Source organism: Vidua chalybeata, chromosome Z, assembly GCF_026979565.1.
Source record: "Vidua chalybeata isolate OUT-0048 chromosome Z, bVidCha1 merged haplotype, whole genome shotgun sequence".
Lineage (NCBI taxonomy): Eukaryota > Metazoa > Chordata > Aves > Passeriformes > Viduidae > Vidua > Vidua chalybeata.
The window spans coordinates 31489648-31512380 of record NC_071570.1 but is presented as its reverse complement, the minus strand read 5'-3'; the positions used below and the strand labels follow the sequence as shown (position 1 = coordinate 31512380).

The 22733-nt window shown below is 38.0% G+C and overlaps 1 protein-coding gene across 2 annotated transcripts; it reads right to left on the bottom strand.

Moving 5' to 3' along the window:
* Positions 1-1991: 1991 nt before the first annotated feature.
* DEPDC1B (DEP domain containing 1B) lies at positions 1992-21979 on the bottom strand. Of its 2 annotated transcripts, XM_053932814.1 has the most exons (11): positions 21863-21979; positions 21007-21272; positions 16992-17127; positions 14653-14780; positions 11778-11908; positions 10729-10776; positions 10139-10279; positions 6812-6978; positions 5164-5340; positions 4330-4515; positions 1992-4015 (listed from the first exon to the last, which is right to left on the bottom strand). In XM_053932814.1, exons 1-11 carry the CDS (start codon positions 21908-21910, stop codon positions 3854-3856), a joined length of 1590 nt encoding a protein of 529 aa, XP_053788789.1. In that variant the 5' UTR covers positions 21911-21979; the 3' UTR covers positions 1992-3853. The 2 variants fall into 2 exon arrangements, with proteins under 2 accessions (XP_053788789.1, XP_053788790.1); XM_053932815.1 differs by lacking the exon at positions 4330-4515.
* Between the last annotated feature and the right edge of the window lie 754 nt (positions 21980-22733).

Genomic DNA, 22733 nt, shown 5'->3' with positions numbered 1-22733 from the left:
TCAAGAAAGGAAGATAAATACCATTATTTCCTCTTTGAGGAAGTGCTGGAACAAAATTGTCACAGATGTGTCACTAATAACCAGTAGGTCAGGAGAGATGTTATGCTCAAGGTAGAGTAGAGAGTGATGGAAAAAAGATTGCTCTGCAGGGGGCAAAGAACACAGCAAAAAAAAACAAACCCAAACCAAACCCAAACCAATCAACCAAAAAAAAAAAAACAAAAACCCTTGCAAAAACCAGACCAAAAAAACAAAACAAAACAAAACAAAAAAAAAAAAAAAAAAAAAAAACACACACACAAAAAAAACCCCATACAACGGCTGAAAGATCTTGCTCAAAAAGTCTAATATTATCCAAATTTAACAAGAACTAGCTCCTACTTACATGCAAGATTACACCAGATGTTCCACTTAGATGACAAACATAGGTTTAACTAGGCCAAAAAAGCAGCAACATCTGCCTTTATTGAGTCTTCCTCCTGATGTGCTTTAAAAGAATGTCAGCTAGTCCTCTGAAGACCCTTAGTGAGGGTCTTCAGAACAGTTACTAGGAGAAGCAAAACAAGGTTTGGCTTGTGGGCCTCATGGTTCAAAGGAAATAAACCCAGGGAGGCCATGATGCTCAGTCTTGGCAATATCAAGACATTGCAGGGCTTTAACACAGAAGTAAGTGTTAAATTCCTGAGAAAGTTAATATCAAAAGTGAAGTTTCTATTACCTACAGTTTAGGGTTAGAGAATCTTTATTTTTTCTGACATATTTTACCAAGCTTACAGTCTTCCCTGAATTAGGTTTCAACCTTACTTTTTCTAACCTGCACCCTGAAAGGAATAGGCAAGTTTACTTAGCTAACCTTACTTTTGTGTTCCTACGCTATTCATCTTGGATATTTGCACTTGGTTCAGCTGTAATAAGGAGCCATACTCACATATCTTCTGTTATTGAAAGAAGCTTTTCTGAAGTGTCTCCCAAGACAGGAGCACAGTTAAAATTCAGTCTGTGAGATTATGATCTCAGAAACATTCCCTCCCTAGTTTCTTCAAGTTTTTCAAATATATTTTGTATTTTTCACAGCCTTGAAAACTGTGAGCAAATGGACCTTTTTGGTTTTTTGGTTTTTTTTTTCCACAGTCATGGAACTAGATCTCTGAAACAAAAGAATGATCAATTCATAGAAACATATGTGTTATCTTCAACTTCTCATAATGAAAACTAATTGGTAAACTTTAATTGCTGTTTAAAATAGACCCAAAAAGTCTACATATTTTTTAAAAGGGATAATAGGGAAAATTTCAACAGCACAGCAGAAGGCTTATTGGCAGGCAGTAAGATTATTTCAAAGGGCAGATAGATTGTCTTCAACTTCTCCTCTGCAATTTAGGAAGTGATGGCAGAGATCCCTTAGGATGAGCTTCCACTTTTATGCAAGACTTGCTTCCAACAAGCCTTACTCATTATTATACTTAGCGAAGTAACAAAATATATGTGTGTAGTCTAGCTACAGTCAAAGTTTGACAGCATGTAAACATACACAGAATACTGTCTACACATCTTTTATCACTCTTGAAGACCTAGCACAAAAGGTTAGAAATGGCCTCAGAACATTTTTAAAAGAAATTTTTATATTTTCTTAATATTTGAAAAGTGTATCTTTCTGTATCAAATTTGCTTAATATTATTGATGTGACGTTCAAGTATGTCTGCGAGAACAGACCATGAAAACATGTACTGTTCAATATCACACTGCCTAAGAAATAACCCAATCTATTAAAGCAACCACCTTGTTATGTACATAAGGAAACTTACTGACTGGTTAGGAAGTCAGCAAGGTACAAATCAATATTGCTGTCAACATTTTCTACTAAAATGTTAGAAATTTGTTGAGAAGTCAGCTGTCTTCTTTCCAGCACAGACTACCCTGACATTCAATATGCTATGAAATGCCCTTCTTCAAATCTCTAATGAATAGCATGAAATCATGACTCTAGGTATATAGAGGAAAAGAGCAATGCTTTAATAGATAAAAAGTAGTCTCAGAATCAACTATGTAATATGTACAATCAGGTTATAGGTACACTAGATTTCATAATGCAAAATTAATCAAACCAATAAATGCATGTACGCTACAATGCCACTTCAATATTTGAATTCCATTTTTAGAGGAACCTCAAGGCTTTAAAATTTTCTGAGAAAGTATATTCTATTGTCAAGCACCCAGCTTTGTACAATATGCAGTCAGAAAATAGGGGAAAAAGACTGCATTGCCTATCAGAATAGGCCCACATTACATAAAGTTAATGGAATTTCAAAGGAAGTTCACTCAAGCTGTAATGCACATATGAATCAGAAAATAGAGAATTACTTTTCAAAAATAAATCTGCCATGTCAGGGTCAGCAGTGTTACAACATGCCCCTGAGGCAGGTTAACTGAGGTTCTTTTGAATAGATCTGTCAGGGCAGACTAGAGTGACACAACACTGAATGAATGGTGGGTTTTTTTATAAATAGAAAGACAGAAAGATAGATAATTTTCAAATAATTTGGTTTAAATGGAAAGGAAGTATGTAGCAGATTTAGTTATTATCTATAGAAATATAGCAATATAAAAGTAAAATTATTACACCTGAGAAAATATACAAGGAAAATAAAAAGAAAGGATAAGAACAGATAGTGAAAAGGTATCACCACCCTATGAAAACTGATTGTTCCAATTTAAATGTCCAGTGGTTGAAGTAACAGTTACAATTTTGATCCATCAGGGCCAGAGGAAATCCTTGAAACCGAAAGTCCAATGGATTCAACAGGTTCAGGTGGGAATGCCCAGGTACTTCTCCTCAGGGAGGAGTTTTACAATTTCTCTTTTAACACTGTGGATCACGTGCAGTCCCAAGAAATGAGTCTGGAGGCAAAGACACAACCCATGTTTATCATGCCAGCGTAGTTGAGCCAGTTCTGCCTTAACAGATGGGATGACTACGCTCAGGCTAGGTGTGAATGTCCCTGTATCTCTCTCAGGATGGGAGAGAATTTTCTACCTGAGCCAGTTGCATAAGTGAGGCAATTGGCATGGTTAAAACAAGCATCCCACATTGCAGGATCTACTTCTTGGAGGAGTTTTCCCTTATCTGTCTCAAACCCCAGCTTGCTGCTACACAAAGATGGGTTTGTCATGGTCATCTTCTGGTGATAGGTGCTCATCCCCTCTGCACCTGGGCAGACCTAGAAGTTTCATAACCACATACCCAAAAACACTCCCCTTCCCCTATGGTTGAGGGGTGCAAACAGCCAATTGGTTGCATCATTAACTTTTAATATTATAGTCTCTCACAAAAAGCAAAGCAAAATCCAGTGTTTCATACTTACTCAAGCATGTACAGTAAGTTAATTCCTCACACTATATGTGCACAAATACAGCCTAGTTTATGCAAGACACTCATTTTCAGGGAGGAAAAAAAGCTGTTGACTAGTTACAAATAATACATTACATACAAATACATTTAGGCCTTAAAATGATAGTCAAACAAAACCACAGCAAGTGCACATTATCACCCATATATAGAATAATCCCCTTGAGTGTGTGGTGGGTTTGTTTGTTTTGGTTTTTTTGTTACTGTTTTTTGTTGTTTGATTTAAAGTAACAGACATTTTAAAAAAGAATGCTTTACAAAAATACTGATAATGGTTCACATTACTACGACCTCAATACTCTCCTCTTCTTTCAACATTTTTTATGATCTTAGCAGTATCCCCAATAGGTTTTTTGAGTAACCATGTGTGGCTCAGGCTCCTTTTGCATGAGATCCGTTGACAATACACTGTGTCTCTGTTTGTTTGCTGATATATTTCAAACCATTTACATCCGAAAGCTTCTCGTTCTGTGAAATGGTTGAAAAGGCCTTTTTAAGGCCCACATCAGTATTGGTGGTTTCTGTTTAGTTTTTTCAGGAAATAGCATCGCTTCGGTTTCAGGGCTAGGAAATCGTACTCTGTACACTTCAGGGTAAGATTTCTGAAACTAGAAAAGTACATTAATTCAAATTAAGAATTTGTTCAAACATGTACAATAAACTATTAAAGTGAAGCTTGCATTTCTGGAGCAGGGATATTATATCTCTAATGGACTTTTACACTGCTATATAGAAAATTAGGCAGTATTTCTGATTTGGGTTGAGTCATCACAGTATACTTGCTCTAAATTATTATAAATCTTGAAATCCCCATATGTAGCCACTGTTTTCAATTTCAGTATTTCTCTAGAAGAAAACATGTCTAAGACTTGATAAATCTTTTCAAATTAAAATTAGAAACTATGGAGAATTTTTTATTTACTTGCTTGAGCTTCTTTTTTTTATCTTTCACAGATATTTCTTTGTTCATTACAATTTCTTCCAACAAAGCTGCCAGCGGTTCTTGAGAGCCAGTTGCCCTTTGGTATTCAAATTCACCTGTAGTGATTTGGTGACAAAATGATGGAGGAGGAAGTGCTGCATCACTATCAGCCCCAGAGTATTTTATCTGAAGATACAGTAAAAAAAAAGAATAGCTATGTTTTGTGCAAAACACTTGCATAAATTGGCTTAATCTATTGACCACTGCAAGACATTAATTAGAGGAAATACTGAATAGATAAATTATTATCTCCAGCCCTAACTGAGTGAGTTGCAGTAAGTCAAACAACATGACACATAGGAAGCCTGTTCAGCTCTTGAAATAAGTTTACTTTTCTAGTAGAAAATAGACAAAATTGACAAAATGTTTCATCTTTGAACAAAAAGAAAATATGGTATCAGGAAACAGAAGGCTGAAAAAACTGAGCAAGTAAGGATGGTTCTAAAGAAAAAAAAAAGTTGGAACATTAATGGAAACACTTTTTAATAATTCTGTTTTCTTCACTACCACATAGTTTGCCCATTCCATGGGAAGACAGTGCTGACAAATAGGAAAACATATTTGAGAATTCTTGTCTCTAAACAAATTCAATATTTGTTTAGTTTCATTTGAACACACAGTTATGGTTGAATATCAGTAGTAAAAATTAATTAGTTCTCAAAAGTTAACAGAGATAAAATAAAGTCTTTTAAGAACTGTTGAAATTCAGAGAACAAAGGATAAATTCACTCTAGAAACAGAGAGACATAAGGGTTTTTTTCACTAGAAACTTACTTGGACTCTCTGGAGATGTACAACATGATCCTCTATGGCAGACTTTAAAGCAGAAGGAACACTTAAGATCTCTTGACAATTATCCATGAGAAAAGATACTAGTTTAGCAGCAAGAAGTTCATCCAAGTCTATTTCATCCTTTGAGCAGAGAATACAATGGGAAAACGCCTGAACCATCTGAGGAAAAAAACCCACACCATTATAATGTATTTTTCTGTCTGGGAGTGAGGAGTAGAGAATCAGGCTACATTTAAAAAGTGCTCTTTTAGAACAAATATTTTAACACCATAATATTTTCTGTACTTCAAACATATCAATATTTTTTAAAAATGTATTATGTATGGTGACATTATGTGAGTGCATTGAAGATTGCTCTTGCCTCATATAGATAATCCACTCCTGAATTTCTATATAGAATGAACAAATTCCATTTAATTCTCAAGACTTTGTCAAATAGCCACTTCACATGGCTATTTAAAGAGGGCATATGTATTCAGAGATTTTTTTAAATAACACAGAAATTTAATAGAAATTAGGCACCAGAGGGAAAACTTGAAAACACTATTCTGAAATCATCAAATCAAGTTTCAGGTCCAGTTAACTTCAGGTAGTCTTGTGCTCAAGCATTCAGTTACAAGAGTTTATTTTTGTGCACCAGTCACTTGTAACATTAAAATCACAGAAGGTAATACAGATTTCTGTCATGTACCATATATTACATTGCTGAATTAAAGCTTAGTACAAAACACTCAGACTGTAAGGATTCACTTCTAAAAACAACATTTCAATTACAACAAAAATAGTAATGAAAGACCACTTACAGTTAATTAAATTGCAACCTTGGCAGTAAAAAATTTAATTATTTTAATCAAATACTATTCATAGTTCACTAAAAACTTAATTGCTGTGGAGTGCATTTAGATTTGTGCAAGTTGCTATAGGATTTTTACAGAATGGCTCTGCAGCTTAGTTTTCCATCACACTTAATTTTTAAAGACTTTTAAATTAACCAAAATAAATACATGTTGTTAGCTAGTTAGAACAGTTAAGTTATGTAATAACTTTGTAATAAGGTGGTATTGCAAACATCAATGCAGTGATATCACTATATAAGCTCCAACAGAAGAAGAAGTAGCAAAAACTGAAGCTTACTTTAAAAGACTTCTGTGTGTGATGAAAAAAAAGAAGTACTGAAATAAACAATTGGGATTTTAATTTTTTTGAATGGCTGAAAACAGGTCAATCAGAACATTCAGCTCCATATTTTTAGCTATGACTGAAACAGGCAGCCTTTTTCATTCACACGGTCTGCAGTGATAAAGAACACTAGAGACCTCATCTGCTTTTTTTTTTTGGTTGACTTTGCTTGTTTGTTTGTGGCTTTTTTCTACTCTACAGTGAAATCAGTGGTGATTTGACTTTGAAAGGTAAGGAAGCCTCTAAATTCTGAGCAAGTTCTTTGTGCGTTCACAAATCGCCATGAAATCCCACTTTATTCAAATTCAGATTAGCTTTCCAAATAGCTGGGCCAGACAAACCAGTTCCTTAAACAAGTAAACTGTATTTTGTTTGTACTCTCCAGTAAGAACGTTTAACCTGTGCTGCTCCAAAAGTCTGTCCAGACCTTTTACCTTACACTTATACATACCAAAGTTCTGGTCCTCACTGATTCAGAAAGACGTGGCAAATCTTGGTTTACACTAATTCTTGCCATCATTCTCACCAATAACTGTAGTCTTTTCCTATTTTCTGGTGGCAGTAGGAGACAAGATATCTGAAGAGCTTCTACAGCCTTGCTGGGTTTTTGCAGTAGTCCTGGTTTATATGAGATCAGAAGGTTGGGGAGCATTTCTCAGTTATATATTTCCATCATATTTAACATAATATTTCTATATCTAACTCCCAAAATTCCCCTCTTACTCATTCAAGATTTCCTTAGAACTCCAATCCCCAATGAGACTAGAAAAGTATCACTAGGATTGGACTACTAGGACTTGTTTAAGTTTTTAGAAGATTTTCTTCTGATGCACTGTAAGACATTGATAGCCATAACCAATAACTCTAAATATTACAATACACAAAAAATTACAACGTTTTGTTTCATCCTTTGCTCTTTTATTACCTCTGCATAAACACAACCAAATGGTATGCATAGATATAGCAACCATGTTACATAAAATGTTAAGTCTGTGACAACAATTAGAGGGAAAGAAAATGTTCTTAGGCATCAGTGACAGCTATGACAATACCAACATGTGCCTCACACCTATGGACATTAAATCTGTACCTAACTCTGCTTACAGACTCTTGAGAAAACACTCCAGTGAGCATGGCAGAGATATTTGAAGACTGGATAGGCACAGTAGAAAGTGATAGTAGTTTAGGCACCTACAGAAAATCACCAAAATATCATCTTATTTTAGGTTGATAAGTCTCTGCCAAGGAAGCATCTATTATGATTTTGTCTAAACAGCACTACTATCAGAACAAAAGTCAGAAAACAAAATATCTACATGACTGAAATCTACCAGTAATTTCTGTCAGAAAAGGAACAAAGAAGAAAACTGAGCCTTTTTTTTTTTTCCATAGGACTATAGAAGTTGGAAGAGTTCTCTGGAGATAATATAGACCTCTTCACATGCTCAAAACAGGTTCATCTACAGGAAGGTGCCCAGGACTATGTCCTCTCAGGTTTTGAATAGCTCCAAAGACAGACCTTCCACAGCTTCTCTTGTAAACTACTTCCACTGTTCGATCACCTTCCAATTAAAATGCTATATTCTTTATGAAAATGAGGTTTCCTGTACTTCTGTTCCTGCCCACTGACTCTTGCCCTGTCATTGGGTATCACCAATAGAAGTCTGGCTCCTTCCTCTTCTTTATTCTTCCCGTATCAATCTTTTATACAGACTACTTAGATTCTCGCTGAGCCTTCTCCTCTCCAGACTAAACAGTCCCTGTAATCAGACTCTTCCCATATGACACATGTTCCAAGATAATTAATAATTTAATAATTTTTGATTTGTTTCACTGGACTCATTGACTAGTGCTGAGGAGACATCTCTCTTGACCTATCAGCAATGCACTTAATGCAGTTATGGATGCTGCTGATATTCTTTGCCTCAAGGACATACTGCTGGCTCATGGTCACATTAATGCCCACCAGGACTTCCAAGTCCTTCTTAGCAAAGGTGCTTTCAAACCAGTCACCCTCAGCATTTACTAGTGTATGGGATTATTCCTCCCCAGGAGAGGACTTGACATTTCTCCTTTTCTGAACTTTTTAAGATTCCTGTTTACCCATTTCTGCAGCCAGTCAAGGTCACCCTGCATGGTAGTACAACCCTCTGCTGCATAAGCTACTCTTCCCCATTTTAGTTTTTTGCATGCTTGTTTAGGGCATTGTGCCCATGGACAGAATGTCCAGGGCATGTTTAGGGCAGAATGTTTAGGACAGAGTGTGCCACCATCCTGGTCATTATCAAAGTGTTAATCATTACTGGCCACACTACCAGCCTGTGTTGCTCCCCACTGACTGACATCCAGCCAGACTTTGTGCCACAGCCCTGAGCCCAGCAACTGAACCAATTTCTGAGTTTCCCTCACTACCCACCTATCCAGCCTGTGCTTTCTCAGGTTGCCTAAAAGGATGGAACACAAGTGTTGAAAGCTTTACTGCTCTGAACATAAATAGTATTCACTGCTATTCCCTGATCCACCATTTTGGTCAACTCCAGGGTGTAAAACATGGAAACTGTTTCTTATTGAAAAAGAAGTGTGGAGTAGGTAAGGCATTCCAAGGAGAGGGGTAAAACGCTGAAGTTAATTTTCATAGGAAAGCTTTTTCTAATTTCAAAGGAAGATTTGGCAAGCATATTAATGCATATGTTTAGAAGAGTAAGGAATGATTCCATATCAACACTTCACTTTTTTTTAAAGAGAACACAAAATTAATGTTTGATTTCTTGAAACATCGCATAATTTTCATTGCTTCCTCATACATATTGGCATGAAATCTTTCTTCTAATTTTACATTTACAAAATACTGTGAAATGAAAGTAGTAAAACCTGAAAGATGTGAAAAAAAAATGGAAAAGCAAACAGAAACAGTATGAAAGCAGAAGAGTAAGTTTTAAAGATATCAACAAGAGTTGTCTAAGAAAAAGAAGTCAGAAAATTGAATTATATTCCATATGAAGCAAGATGGACAACTCATAAAGCATATACACTAAAGTCCAGAAACAGAAGTGTCATTCTGGATTCCTTTCTCATCTCAATAGTTTACTAAAAAGTGTTGTTCACACAGAAAAAAGCTCAAAAAACTAGCATGCTACAAAGTGGGTTTACTTTTCAACTCAATCGTTCTTTCTCAAATTTGATTACATAAAATGTAATCAAGCATCTTCCTCTTTACTATCTTTCAGTGAGCCATCTGTAAGATCAAAATTGCCAATTTTAATATAGTGTGAACCCCTGGGAAGTTCTAGTTAATAACTAAAACATTGCTTTTTTTAAACACTACATTAATTAACGTAATTTCTAAATTAAAGCAACATAGTATTTCAATTCCCTTCAAATAGCATATTTCCGGGGTTAAAAACTGCGTTTAAAACCCTAATCCTTTCTAATCTAGACTTCAGTCAAGCAATTTCTAAAAGCTTATGAGAGTTTTTAAGACATTTAAGCACTTGTAAAAAAAGAAAAATCTGTTAAAATCCATCTGTTGGATGCTGAGCAATGAACAGAGGCCTTTAATATTATAAAGACAAGCAATGAAAGACTTTTGAAATGATGTGGTCAAAAATACAAAAATAAAACCACCATGTGGTATGAAATAAATTTAAATATTAAACTGTTCTCTATGTAGAATGGAAAGGACAGGTCCTAAAGAATTCATCTGTGATAGTATTTAAGTAAGGTAAAATAACTCCAGGAAATTAGAGAATTTTTTTTCATTAGATTCCAAACTACTTACCTAACACACTAACAAATATATCAAAAAAATGAAATGTGAGAAGAGGCTCTTTCATCTGGCCAAAGTAGTCCACTATAGTTTTGAAGACATCTCTTTCAAAGCCTGAGTACGTAGGCTGCTTCATATCTGTACAACTGGGCCCTACAAAGAACAAAAAAAAAAACAAAACAAAAAAGAGAGAGAACACTGATTTTCAGCCACCAATCAGATCACTATTTTCTAATCCAGCCCATTAAAATGGATCATTAGAGGAAAAAAAAAATTTAAAAATTGATTCTTCAAAATAAGTGAAATTTTATTGATCTACTACTGGACTGATCTATTTCCAATAGGTCTAATGAAGATACAAAGCAGAGGAAAAACATTACTAGAGTAGTTAAATGTTTATATAATTCATTTAAATAAGCTACACTGGAAGGAGAATACATGCTAACAGGTATTTTCCAATTTTATTTTAGAAAATCATCATAAAAAGACTAAAAGTGAATATAAACAGGATTTAATAAAGTGGTGAAGACACAGTCAGTTCCATTTATTTTTTTGGGGGTGGGTTGTTTGCGGGATCTTTTTCCCCTTCTGAATTTACTTACAATTTGCTAGACATTTCATTGCAGATAATATCCAATGAGGTAGTTCCTCTGCGCAGGGAAGAAACAGAAGTTAAAGGACAAAAAAGAAAAAAAAATATTCAACTGTTGGACAAAAGCAAAGCTGAAAACACTTTAATATGTTTCTCCTCTGTAGTAAATCAAATTACTCCAAAGGCAGGCTATACCTTAATGTAGGATCTAGCTTGAATTATATCTATACTTCAGTTTCTCCACTACTATCATACAGTTATGCATTCTGCCCTTGCAGCTCAATCAGCAAAACAGGTCATATCAGAAATCTTTAACCTACTCTTAAAAAAAAAAAAAAAACACAAAAAAACCCCTATATAGTTCATATATAGCCTTCCCCAGTGCTATACAATAGTGTTTACTTTGTACCAAAGATAATGAAAAGCACTCATATATTCAGTTTTGCAATTTCTGCAAGGAGGAAGTTAATATTTTGAGATGCTCCAACTGCCTTTGAAATGAGCACAGATACGCTCTGAAGGCATATTTTATTCACAACCAAATCAGGTTTCAATGTCATATTTAAATTTCTCTACAAATCATATGAAAAACATGGTGGCAATAATACTGTGATATTTTACAGCAGTAAAGATGTTTTATTCTTCCTCTGAGGTGCAAAAGAGTTTTAAACACGGTACTATCTCCAAAACACATTGACTCAAACTCTCAAAACTCTCTCAATGTACATTTTGGCTCTCTTGTAATTTTTAATATATTTTTTCTTCATGTAAACACTCCAGGTAATTAAAAGTGTAGGGCCAAGAAAGTTACCTCAAAGTGATTATTAACCCTATATTTATAAATGGTTAAAAGTTGCTGCTGTGTTACATTCATTTTTCAACCCTACTAAAGCCAGAATTTGTTTAAGAGAGCAAATATAAAATAAATCCTGACTCTTACCATTGGGATACCAGAAGAGAACAATAGCATTTTTAAAAAAATAGCATTGCAAAAACTAGAGTTTCTACAAAGTACATTTCAATATAAAAAAATTAAATTAAAATTTCTAAAATACTTACTTGATTTGTCCTCTAAAGTGACAATGCCTTGCTTATTGACATTATAAACATTTTGAACTATATGTTTTGAATTCACAAGTTTTGTGTCTAACACTTCATCCAGAGAATCCAAACCCAACACCTTTTGTAATCTGCAAAAATACATAAACACACAGTTCATACACCATCTAATCTGGAAAGGGCAAACATGAAATATTAGGATACAATTCGGAAAAAAAAGAGACCTTCATTTCATAGAGAATATCTCCAGCTGGATGACAGCTGTAAGGACCATTCAGCGCAAGTCCTGCTTCTCTCAGAACAGCCTAGATTTATAGAATAGCCTAAACTGGAAGGGATCCACAAAGATCAACTCCTGGCTCTGTGCAGCACTACCATAAAAAATACCACATGCCTGAGACCACTGTCCAAACACCTCTTGAACCCTGTCAGGCTTAGGTGCAGTGTCCACTTTGCTGGGGAGCCTTGTTTCAGTGCCCAACCACCCCCTGGATGAGCACTCTTTTCCTAACATCCAATCTAAACCTCCCCTGACAACTTCAGGCCATTCCCTCAGTCCTGTCACTGGCCACAACAGAGAAGAGACCAGTGTATTCTTCTCCACTTCCCATCACAAATTGCACAGTAATGTCCACTCGGCCTCCTCTTCTCTAAGTTAAAGAAGCCAGGAGACCTAAACCATTCCTCATATTTTCCCCACTAGACCCTTCAAGATCTTCATAGACCTAAAAAAGTTTTGTTTTAGTACCTAGAAAAAGTTTAGTAATTTTAATAACTAAAACTATACCATATAACAGAAAGCGCTGCCAATATGTTCCTTGAACTCTGTCAGCCTTGGTGCTCCCTTCCTCAAGGAGGCAGATCGATTGCCCAGTCACCCTCTGAGTGAAGAACCTTTTCCTAATGTGGAGTCTGAACTTCCCCAGCTGCTTGATTCCATCTCCTTGTGTCCTATCACTGGTCACCAGAGATCTTCCACATCTCCCCCCACTGCCCTCTCTGGAAATTGTAGGCTGCAATGAGGGCACCCCTCAGCTTTCTCAAAGCTTTCAGTGACTGTACAGCTCTTTGCTCTATCCAGATCTCACTGCAGGCCCTGTCCACCCATGAAGGAGTCCAAAGTTCCTTCTAACCTAGTATCGTGGACAAACTTAATGTACATTCAATTCCTCCATCCATATCTTTTACAAAAACATGGAAGAGCAGTGGCCCTAGAATGGAGCCCTACAGAGGGCCACTGATGACTGCTCACCAGAGATAACCACATTTACTACAATCCTTTGTGCTTGACCCAAGACCCAGCTGCTCACCTGACAATATTATGGGCTCATCAAGCTGCATGCTGGACAGTTTATCTAGAAGGATACTGTGAGAGACAGTATCAAAAGCTCTGCTTAAATGCAAATAAACCACATCAACTGCCTTCCCTTGGTCAACTAGATGAGTGACCTTGTCATAAAAGAAAATTTAATTGGTTACGCAGTATTTTCCCCTTCTAAAACTGTGCTGGCTATGACCAATGACTGTGTGTCTCTCAAATATTTTATTATTAATGACCAGAATTTTATGGGTGTAAAATTATTCCATAATTTTATGGGCACTGAAGTGATACTGACAGGCCTGTAATTAACAGGGTTTTTGTTCTTTACTTTCTTAAAATTGAGAAAATATTTGCCAGCTTCCAGACAACAAGGACCTCTCCAGAATCCCAAGATAAATGAAAAAAGAAAAAAAAATGCAGGAGAGAGATCCTGCAATAACGTCATCCAGCTCTTTCAGTATCCGGGGATGAATACCATTGGGCTTCATAGCTTTAAGCACATCCAGCTGGAACAGAAAGTTTCAAACAAATTCAGGGTCAGCTATGAGTCTCCCCATTCCCACAGTCATACTCTTCCAACACAGAGCTGTTGGAGTCCCCATGTAAATTAGCAAACTTAAAGAGTCCAGGACTTTCTGTCATGTGAATGCTACTGCTCCCTGATCAAGCTGTCAAGGTTTCAGCATCCTTCCACACAATCTGCTGTGCCAACCCTGTCTGCCCACCCTTGTCTGTTGCTAGAGCTCTATCAGGGCCTTTATGCGAAGGAGGGGCTTGGCCACCACTGCCCCTGCTTTCATTTGCCCAGGTCCTATCAGCTCTGCCATGTGAGCTCCAGGCTACCAGAGGGTCTCTCCATTTCCCTGAAGTTATCTTGGTTCAGGAAACCCAGGAATACACATGCACTAAAGTGATCTGCTGCCCATCATGCTCTCACCAAAACTGCTCACCTCAGCACCAATGCATGACATGTAGATAATGTGCTAGATTTACACTAAAGTCATCATTAGTAAGACCTCAACTATGCCGTAACATCAGCTAGTACGTATTATTTTTCCCTTGCAGAAATAGTCCAAAGCAATCGCTTTAATTTTGCATAGGAGATTCCATTTGAATATAGTAAAGAATATCTGAATCTCAAAGCTTCAGCACTCAATTAGCTACGCTATTTATCTCATACAAAGTATTGTACTTGCCGTTGAAAGGTTTCATAGCACTTCCATGGAAGTGCTTTTATTTCCTAGCAACAAGAAAAAGAGACACAGAAAAGAAGTGATTAAACAAGACAAAGCCCACACAACAAAGACTTCTATAACACAACATGCAAAAGTCAAAAGGTACTAAGTACAGTAAAGTTTTTTTTTTTTGCAGACTTTATTTGCTGAATTTGTTAGCCAAATAACAAGTGGTGGAGTTAGTCTAGACACTATGGCTTTGAAGGCAACGATGAAAAGTGAGTGGGTGAAATTACAAGTGTTACCAGAGAAGACAGACAAGACTATTACCTACTACATGGTTTTACTATAACAGCAAATGACTCATAAGTATACTCACTGTGATAAAGTCATGGATTTCCATATCTCTTCTATATTTGCTTGTGTTAGCTCTCTGCGGAACACAAGTTTGCATGCCGGTACTTCCCCGATAGCTATGCTGTGTCGCTTGTACCACATCTCAGAGTTCTGAAATCAGAAAAAACTCTCCTCATTAACTGGTCACTTTTCAAGCGTTAAACAGTATAAAACATTTACAGTACAGAATCGCAAGTGTTCTTAAATTCCAGTGAAGTCTTCAGGATGCAAAGTAAGTATTTGTGTTTAAGAGAAATGAAACATTTTCTCAATCTTACACACATATATTTTTCAATTCCATAACTTGTCCAAAGCTGAAAAATTACGTGAGTCAGAATAGCCATTAAAGTTCAGGAGTCAATGGCCTTTAATCCTATGTTCAGGTCCTATCCATGATTAAAATCAGTTCATCTACCATTTTTAAGATTAAACATCTGTTTGTGGAAAAGTTACTGGAGAATTATGAGATACCAAAGAACTAGAAAAAAATAATCCTTGTTCAGCATAAACTAAAATAACTAAACATTAAATCCAATAACAGGTTCTATACATAAAGAAAGTAAAAGCAAATCACTACATCTGAAAGCACTCATCAGATCTAGTCCACCATTATTAAAGTGTAAAGTAAATCTGAGAATGCAGAAGACCACTATCCTTCATGCAACCTTCACACCCAAGCTTGATCCTTGAACATTGTCATCAAGGTATCAACGGGTGGACATACATTGCAGCTTGTATCAGCAGCCTCCTTTTCAAGGCAAAACTCCTAACCATTCCAGTTTACACTACAGAACAGTTTTAAAGCACATTAAAAGTATTCCTTACAGCCAAACCACAAAATGCATTCCAGGAATGCACTTAAATACTACAAGCACTAATTGTCTGTCACTCCATGGCAGACTAGACTAGAGCTATTTCGAAGCAAATAGCACCCTGTGAAATTAAAGGTCTGGTCTTTCACATCAGTATTTCATGACACAGACCAAAGCTCATCAATCCACACACAGCCACTAAGTACTCAGATTGGTGCTGAAGCAATTCAAGGTACCACCATTTTCAGCTGTCTACTTCAGCATTCCAGTAGAAGCTAGACCTAATTATAAAAAAGGCAGCAGAAAGCTTACAGCTTTGCCTCACTTACAATCCACTGTATTAATCCAAACTGCCAATGGAAGAGACTTTCAGCTATGCCAAACTCTATACTGTTGTATCTGAGTGAGATGCAGAGGCAGACTTTTATTAATTCTTATCAGGCCAGGATGTTTGGATGGAAATTTATAGCACAGTTGGAGGCTGTATTATATTACATCTTCAACAGATACTTGCTCAGTAACTAAAATACTCTATTCTCTTTTCCTGTCTTTGGCACCATCTTTTCTTCTACCTACTATTGAAGCCCTAAGGACCATGTTTTTCATCTTCAGAAGCTTGCTATACAAGAAGAGTACACTTTATATGCATACAATTGGATTGTAAATATGGAATAACCATTCATTCAGAACATATAGATGTCCAGAAAAATGGTAGGAGATACTTTTCCAAATAGACTATGGTTTATCAAGAAATCTAAGGCCAGAGTCCTGCACCAAAGGATAGTAATAAAAAGGCAAAAATCATCAAAGAAATCCTCAGTTCACCAATTATGAGAACGCACACATATAAGATACACTGAAGGAAGAGCTTAGAATATACACAACTCCAGAAGCCTAGTCTTTTACTAGTCTTTTACTATGGCTGATAGTTTTTTACTATGGTTCATAAAATTTTTGTTTACTAATAAAAGGAAGTTTTTTCAACAACTTTACAAAGGCTGGATCAATTCAGATAAGTATGAGGCAAGATGACTTTCCAAGCTTACAAAGGATAGCTGAAAGATCAGGACCACTTCTCCTTAGCCAAAACATATTCCTTATGGAAAAGAAAATTGAGTCAGTAACAGCCTTATAGCAGCTAGGAAGGTTGTAACAACTGTATATATTCCAATACCTGAAGTGTCCAAATAAGAGTTGCAGTGTGACTATTTTGTCTGGTAATATAATAAATGCCCTATTGGATTTTGAGCAAACTGGAATGAAATATGGGAAAATACACCCATGCAGAACTCAGATTGCTCAGGACATTGCAATGTGTAGCACAAAGAACACTAAAATCTTACTTCTCCAGCAAATTCTAAGAAAAACTTAACTTCACAAAAGTTTAGAATAAAAGTATTTAGCATTTAATTTTATAAGCAAGTACTTTGTGACACAGCATAGAGGTCATCAGATCAGTTTTACTTTCCAAATATGCTTTTGTCCAGGGAAATAAAACTGGGTGCCTTACCATTGTGACAGATTTCACTGGGATGTGTTCTTGAGAAGGGCCAGCCCTCGGTTCATTCCAGTCTGGAAATTTAATTACTTCCTTTCCGCATGTAGGTTTTTTTGGATATGACTTCAGTGGTGAGGAAGGAGGAAATCTAGAATTAGAGAAAATTTTTAAAGCCTCTGAATGCCAATCTAGTACATATTTACCAATGCAAAACTGCAGTCAGCCTTCACATGCAAAAATACAACAAATGCTTTGGACATTCACAGCCCAACTTCGTTCGCTGTAGACTGGTATTACATGATATGTAAAACATCGTGGAGTGTCTTGCTTGCCCTTCAGCTGCTGCTCCAGAACAGTTCAGGTCCTTTGTACCTCCCACGACATAGCTGAGCCTTGGGTGAATGTCTGATATCCCAGTGCATCTCATGTAGCACTAGCTGTCTTTGCATAGACAATGACATAGGTCTTCACTAGAAGATATTGATTCTGCTGAAAAAGCCATGGGGATGTTTTCCCCCTGTCAAGTGCTTTGTTAGCATGCATTTCCTAAAGCAAAGCTACATAGCTAAGTCACATGACTAACACTCAGATTTAGTTAGAGCGCATGCAAGTGTCCACACAAAGTTTTGCCCACATTACCAGGTTCTCCTGTGTTTACATGCTTTCTATGCGAAGATCATATCCTGCAGTTCTTTTCTGGATCATATCCTGCAGTTCTTTTTTCCAGCTGGTTTTGCAGGTAACTATTTGACTTCTTAAGGCATTTCAAGAAGTGCCTTGAAGAAATTAGCAGAAATAAGCCCTAAACCAGCCCTTGTAGAAAATAAGGAAAACAAACTATCCAGGCTGACCAGCATCAAATTATTGCTAAGCTTAGGTCAGAGCACGTACAAAGGAACTAATGACAGCATATCAGAAAGACAAACCAGTTAGATGGAAACACCTCTTCAGACTGGCCGAGATCCAATCGTGTCTACTTTCACTCCCAGGTTTTAGATGCTGAGATTCCTGATGCTTTAAGAAACTGCTTAAGCCTCATTAACTCTTTTAAATCAGAATGTAAAAGACAGTTATGTCCATGATTATGCAACAAGAGCTTGTACAGTACTGAAGAGCACGTGTTTGTATCCTACCAGAAAAAATGCTTGAGAATTCAAGTTTCTCCAAAATGTCACCCCATCCTCTAAAGGCACTTCAAACACTTAATAAGTTTTTCATTTAGATTTGTTCTGCAGTTTGGTTAGTCCAGTACTGTTACACTGAATGGTTAAACACATTGATTGTTTTGACCACACACTGAGCATACTCCACAGTGCTGTTCAACAGCACATCCACAACACAGAGATATCACTTCTGCCAGACAAACCCTTAGAACAAGCAGCAAGCATCTCACTCTAATCCTGCAAGATTTACTCTGTTTTTTAATGGTAAGCCAGACTAGATGTTCAGCTGTTGAGTGTTCTCAACCATTTTCAGATATTCATTATTTAAGAGTTTAATATTAAAATAGAATATACCCACATATCTGCAGCCTTTTTCCTTTGCCTTACACTGTTCTCAGTAGTTTCTTGTTTCTTCTCCTGTACTTCACAATTTTTAGGTTTGTGCTGTTTGCTGCCCTGATTTGCAACCAATCAGTAAAAGAACAAGTTCTTATGGGCAGAAAAAGTAGGTACATTCCCCTTTCTCAAGTAGCATTACAGCAAGATCTAGATGGAGAAGGATTAATGTCACTCAAAGTGAAGGACTGAGAAGCACTCCAAGGCTGACACATTAAGATCAGAATTGGTTATAGCCAGCAACACTTGTTTGGGGAGTTTATAAAAAGAGGAACTAGAGATACCTGTTTGTGTCCAGAACAAAGGATATAGAACAAGGTCAACTAACAGTGATGTCCATGATATAACAAGTATTACTGCTGAATTCTTAAAAGATTGCTATCACTGCAAGAGTGGTAACCCTTTTGCTTTTAATAGAATGTCTTAGATTTAAAAAAAAAAAAAAAACTTATAAAGCCCAACAGCTTTGAAAACTGTAACTTCTCATTCATTATTGTGGACTCAGCTGAGCCAGTAAGTCAGGACATACTAATAAGTCTTTGCTATTTTTAGAAGTAATATTAGATCTCATCTTCACATTTAATACTTGCCAGATACTCTCACACGATCCAACTTTTGGCAATATTTCTTTTGCATACTCTGTGGGCAAACAAGGGCAGACAGCTACACTTACATGTGAAGAGTGACACAACTGTGTACCACAGTGTGCCATTACAGCATGTTAACACATAAATTTATACAGAAGGTATGAAGCATGTAAGTATTTCCAAAGTAAGCACTGTCAGTAGAATTGACTAGTACCACTACCTCCATCAGCACTGTGAGGAGAAAAAACCCGTCTTTTACATGTAGCATTAGGATGGTCCACCAGAGGGAGCTGCCAGGACATTGAATACATGACTAAAATAGGCTGGAAAACCGACGTCTAGCTACTTAAATAGGAGAGAAGCATGTTTTAATACTTAAAGCCACGAGTAATGTATATAGCTTATTTATGCACCAAGCACCAAGCCCAGTGAGGAAAAAGCTAGCTCCAGTTCAAGATGCATGAAAGGTATGCATATTTAACTGGAAAAAGTTCAGTTACTAACTTAATTATTTTTTCAGTGGGAGGAGGAAGAAAGAACTTCACAATAAAATATATAACAAGAGTTCTGTTGTCCAATAGCAGACCAGTAGGCAGAGCACACATAAAATTAGAAGAACAGAAATATTTCACCCAGACAGCTTCCACAGCCTGCAGGTCAGTAAAGTCATGACTGAAAACACAAATAAATAAAATAACAAAATAATTTGCATATATACTTATGTTAATGCAAAATATACAAAAAACCCCACAGCCACACAAACACGGCAAAATCAAACCAGACTATTTCCAGCAGTTATCAAACCCCATATTAAATCTTTTAAAAGAATTAATGGCCAGAAATATTTAAAAGACCAATAGAGCAAAATGAAAAATTGACTTAATACATATCAAGTGGGAATTTAGTTCTATCTATATCCCCAAAAAGAATTTTAAGAAATCATTACTTTTAAATGAATATCTAAAATTTGAGTATATAATAATAGCTATAAAAAGTAGAAGCCTAAACTTATTGCTAGCCTATTTTCCCTAATGTTTTGCATGATAAGAACTCCCATTTCCTCAAAAGAAGGTTCACCATGATAAAAATTACAAATCTCGACTTGAAGTAATGGTTATCTTTATAATACTTCTGGCACCAAACAGGATGTTATCTTTATAATACTTCTGCACCAAAAAAGATGGTACAAATTCAGAACCTGCAACTTCTGTCCATTCAAACCTTAACGGAGGTCACAAGAAGTCAAAGAATCCAGTCCAGTAATGCTAAGTTTTTATTACAAAGAAATTTCTTCTCCTCTGTTAACAAGCCATCTGCTGAGATGCTCAACTGGGATAAGTAAGCAACCATCCTTGAGGATAAGCAAATAAAGCTTTGTCCCTTGTCCATCTACAAACCAAGGAGTATAATCTATATTCAGAAGGCCTTTCTCTTCTCTGAGAAGAAGTGGAGACAAAAACCAAAATAATCAGAGGGTTGGAGTGAAGGAAGACAATTGGAGCTGGATGACCAATGGCATTCTCACTTCCACCTGTGCGTCTTAATATGTACTCTTCCAGCACCAACAAACCTGATGTCTGCCATCAGCAATGAGAACTCAATACCATGTGAAAGCTGCAAAAGCTTTTGTTGATATTCAAAGAATGTAACTGAATAGAAGTGACCTTCAAAAACATTCCAAAACAGACAAAAAAACTGAAGTCAAACATTATGTCATGACAGCTACCCGTTACAAAGAAAATGAGTCTTTAAAAGGAAAAGAGCAAAACACATCAACACCTTTTCAGAGCCATTCTTAAAAAATACTTGTAAGACAGGAGCAAGAGTTATTATACCCGGTTTCCAAAAAAACAAAGTTTTTTTCACCGTATACAGGCTTACCGATATAAATGGCTATCGTCTTCAAAATCCTCTTTGCCCCACCTTCCTTTAATATCTTCGATTACATGATTTTTCAGGAATTTTTTAAGCAGCTTAACCGTTTGATCGCGAGTCACTTCTGGGCCAAAGTTTTGGTTAGAGCCAAGTAGCTCATGCAGACATTCCACTGCCTCCGAGGCTTTGAAGCAACGCTCGTAGCTCTTGAAACGACAGCGATGCTTCCGTAAGGGCATTCCAGCACGGAAGAGCTCGATTATCTCGTTCCACTGGGAAAGAGCAAAGCAAATCGTCAAGGGAGCTCTTCTCACAGGTTTTCCTGCGACCAGAACGCAGCCAGTTCTATAAGCAGAACTACACCCTTTTTTCACCGTCTGCGTTCACAAGAACATCGAAATCCTAACTGTCGAGTTTAACTGTCGAGACCCAAAAACAAACACCAGGTTTAGGAGGCTGAAATATTTAGAGTCCCCTACTACCTGCAGACCTACGGATACGGCGCTAGCCTCCCTTAGGTTTTACCAGGACAAAGGCTTAATCTGCCGCTCCGCCCGACCGGGCTCTGCCCCGCGCTAGCCCCGGGCGCCCCCACCCCGCAGAGACGCGGCCTGGGAGCACCGGCCGGCACCAGCAGGCCTGAGAGCGAGTGGCCGGCGCGGACAGCGGCGCGGACAGCGGCGCGGACAGCGGCGCGGACAGCGGCGCGGACAGCGGCGCGGACAGCGGCGCGGACAGCGGCGCGGACAGCGGCGCGGACAGCGGCGCGGACAGCGGCGCGGACAGCGGCGCGGACAGCGGCGCGGACAGCGGCGCGGACAGCGGCGCGGACAGCGGCGCGGACAGCGGCGGGGACACTCACCAGGCGGGTGGCGCGGTACGGGCCGGGTCCCACCAGCCGCGGCTCCATGGCCGCGGCCGCGCCGGCTCCGCGCCGCGTTTGAATCCGGCCGGGCGCCGCCGCGTTCGCCCATTGGGTGGCGGCGCGCGGCACGTGATGGGCCCGCGCCGTGCTTGATTGGCGGGGCGGGGGCCGGACGGGTACGCTGGGGCGCGGGCCGGAGGCGCTGCGCGTGGCCCCGCCGCGGGCCGCAGCGGCGGTGTGCGCGAGTGTCCCGTGGGGCGCAAGGTGCCGGGCTCTGCGCGGTGGTGCCCAGCAGTAGGACGAGAGACAACGGCCAGAAAACTGCTGCACTGGAAGTTCCCCATGAACATGAGGAGGAAGTTATTTGCTGTGTGGGTACTGCGCACTGGAACAGATTTCCCAGAGACGTTCTGGAGCCTCCCTCATGGAGAGATTCCAGAACCATCTGCACTCAATCTTGTGGCCTGTGTTCTGGGATGGCCCTGCTCGAGCAAGTAGGCTGGACCAGGTGATCTGCTGTAGTCTCCTCGAACCTGGCCTATTTGGCGATTCTGTGTGTGGCAAGAAGTTAAACCATGTCACTAAAACACTGGCCAGTGAATTGCTGCCCCAATAAAGAGAACACAGCCTTGGCATTAATTAAACAAACAAAACAAAAAAACAACATAAAAAACCCCTCCAAACCGTCAATTTTCAATGTTTTTAAGTTGTTTCAAATCAGTTTTTTTGTTAAAGAATTTTGTTTTGATTCAGGCAGTGTGTGGGATGATAATTATTTGCAAGTACATTTGATCTTATTCCTACAGGAGATGGGTTGATACTGGTGCTACAGAACTCATTGAGTTGTTGTATATTAGCTTTTTATGAG